The 2,863-nt window shown below is 43.6% G+C and overlaps 1 protein-coding gene across 1 annotated transcript; it reads right to left on the bottom strand.

Moving 5' to 3' along the window:
* Positions 1-483: 483 nt before the first annotated feature.
* On the bottom strand, positions 484-2,630 carry LOC121412792 (flocculation protein FLO11-like). The gene has a single exon (XM_041605557.1). The coding sequence runs from the start codon at positions 2,141-2,143 to the stop codon at positions 782-784; it is 1,362 nt and encodes a 453-aa protein (XP_041461491.1). The 5' UTR covers positions 2,144-2,630; the 3' UTR covers positions 484-781.
* Between the last annotated feature and the right edge of the window lie 233 nt (positions 2,631-2,863).

Genomic DNA, 2,863 nt, shown 5'->3' with positions numbered 1-2,863 from the left:
AATATAACATTCATCGTTGTATTGACAATTTAGTGTGGACCCCTTCGTCTTCAAACAAAGGACATTGTGCATATTTAAGGGTTATGACACGGATGAATTTCCTTAAGAGTTTATTTTGAACTCTTTTTAAGGCGGGACCCAAATAACTCATGATAGCTAACGTGTGATAGTATTTGAAACAATATTATTGATTTGAACGAGCTATTTTCTAATTACCATGGCGTTCCGTTTTTTTTTATTTCACCAAGAACTCTAAAAATATATGATGATAATTTCGTTTCCATGGTTACTAGCTGTCAACTGATTTCAAAAGGACTCCGTATGGACTATATCCCTTTCAAAGTGCCTGCAAATCAATTCCAAAGAACTCAAATCCAATGTTTCTTCGACTCAAACTTAACACCAAAATTATCATCATGATGATTAACAGTTAATCTTAGGATGGGGAGGGGCACTGCCATTAAAAGGCGGACACCATACACGTCCATGGATTTTGAAATAAGAACACCAAACAAGTAAACTAGCTTTATCTCATAGTACCCAGAATAAATAGCTTTCACATGCTTCCCCACCCTAAATATTGTCTCAAACATCGTATTTTCATAATAGGGCGAAATAAATACACATTTTTTTTCCACGCACCGTGCTCACATATGGCTGTTGAAAGTTTGCCTATTGCGTCCCCTCGATCAGGAAAACAACATTTTCAAAGTGTTTTCTAGAAGAATGTGGCGTCCACCTTGGAATGACGGCGCCTCCTCCCTTGGCTTCTGTATTATTATCACAAGTTGTCAAAGTTCTGTTGGAATTTGGTCTTCGTCTTTTTCACCCGTGGTGCGCGTCTGTATTGGGACGTTGGGCGGGGTGATGAAGGCGGGATGGGGATCGGTAAGGGACTCAGAAGCCTTGGTGATGTCGATGGCGATGTCCCAAAGGCAGACGATGGCGACAACGACCTTGAAGATCCGGACGGCGAGTAGACACAGAGGTTTGGGTTTGATCTCGTTAACGGGCTCAGCTGGACGGGCCGGAGCGGGTGAGATGGAATGGTCTGGTATTCCGAGGACTTGTTGATGGCGGGATTGGAGGACGATGGTCGGATGGGAAGTAGATTTGATTCCCAGTGAGGGAGCATGACCGCGCTACCAGGACGAAGCGAGCGATGGTTGGCAACATCGTAGGAGGAGAATGGCGACGGAGCAGGCGGTAAGGTGTCCCCAGACATCACTGATGATGGCGATGTCGTCGGATCACCAGAAAGGTTTGGTGAACGGCTCGGAGAGACGTGGAGAGAACTCGGTTCTCTGTTGATGGACTTGACTGAAGAACTGCGTGGTGTCGTTTCAAAATGACTGAGATTTAACGGCGACAGCGTCTCCTGCTTCGATGATCGATTCGTCTTACTTGTCACGGTGGACGACCCGAGCGGGATTATTTCAGTTATATCCCCCTCACTGCCTGCATTAGACCAATTCGTCATCGATGATTTTCCTTTCTTCTGGCGCTTGAACGACATCGAACATGAACTCCCGCACGGTGTTCCTGGGATTCTGTTCGAACAGATCTCGTAGCACGACCGCGACAACGATGTGTCATTCGGCATATCTATCGAAGGAATTGCCGACAACGACCGTGAGCTCCCGGTTTCTATGACGGGTACACCCAATCTTGTACCCGATGAGGGTTCTTCTTCATCGGAAAGAGCCATACTTCTGAAATATCTCGATATGATGTAATTCTCATCGGAAGAATCCGAATCTGATTTGTATCGGTATCCCTCGTTGTTATCAGAACCTGAGCTATTCTCACAACTCTCTGAATCTACGGGAGTCCTCTTCACCGTTCGCCCAAAGACGGGCATCCCGTCCCTTACATTCCGATCGACTGCAGAGACGTTGTCTGGAGCAGAACTGGTCACCTGGACAAGAGATCGCACTGGTTTAGGTGAAGGGCATTTCCTGGATTCACCCAGTGAATGTTGTCCAATAATGCCAATTGCACCTTTCTCTGCAACCACTTGTACGACGACTCTTTCCTCTGGCGTTTCCCTCTTAATCTCCTCTCGACTCGATTTCCGGTTCTTGAAGATTATATCATGAAGACTTATCCGTTGCTTCTTCAAATATTTGGCCATTTCCGACATCTCTGGAAATTTTCTCCGCGGAGACGAGAAGAAATAATGACAAACCACGGCTTAATCGTTTGTGAGAAACGCTGGAGGAGATATATGTTTTGATATTAGAGGCTTCCTGTCAACAACTTCACATCAGATGTAGATTTCGAGTGCGCCTAATTATCCTTCCTTTCTGATTACGCACTAAAACACAAAAGCGAATGTATAGAGTCTGATTCCTCTTTGCACTTCTCCCGTTTTTGTGGAAATGTGCGAGCTTGAGATTCGCGCGTCTTTTATAGGGATAAGAATCTGCCGGGAAACGTCTTGTGATTACGTCTGCTCGCTGCGTGTGATCAACATCCATCGCCAGTTTACGTCACAATGGATTGGAATTAATTCTTTATTGTGACGTTTTTCCTTTGCAAATTTTCTTTCAACGTACTTTTTGCCCTCGTAGTTTTGAGTGCAGGTAGACAATCAAGGACTTGTTCTTATCCCTAGGGGTAGGTTAGGAGAAGAGACTGTAAAAAAGAAAGAAAGAAAGAAAAAAAAAACGTTCTTAATCATTGTTAAACGAACATATCTTTCTATTTATCAAAAACAATGACCATGCCCTGAATATTATTTCGTTTTGTTTACATAGTTTACATTATACGATTAGTTAGAAAACGCAACTGTTGTTATTCTCCTTACACACGCAATAACGAAGATTAAATCTTCAGTATTTTATATTAAGGAACATAATAA

The sequence above is a fragment of the Lytechinus variegatus genome, chromosome 4 (genome assembly GCF_018143015.1).
Source record: "Lytechinus variegatus isolate NC3 chromosome 4, Lvar_3.0, whole genome shotgun sequence".
Lineage (NCBI taxonomy): Eukaryota > Metazoa > Echinodermata > Echinoidea > Temnopleuroida > Toxopneustidae > Lytechinus > Lytechinus variegatus.
This window is presented reverse-complemented; position numbering and strand designations above follow the sequence as displayed.

Bases quoted from the DNA above. Each gene is read 5' to 3' on its own strand.
- LOC121412792 (XM_041605557.1), bottom strand. From the start codon at position 2,143: ATGTCGGAAATGGCCAAATATTTGAAGAAGCAACGGATAAGTCTTCAT.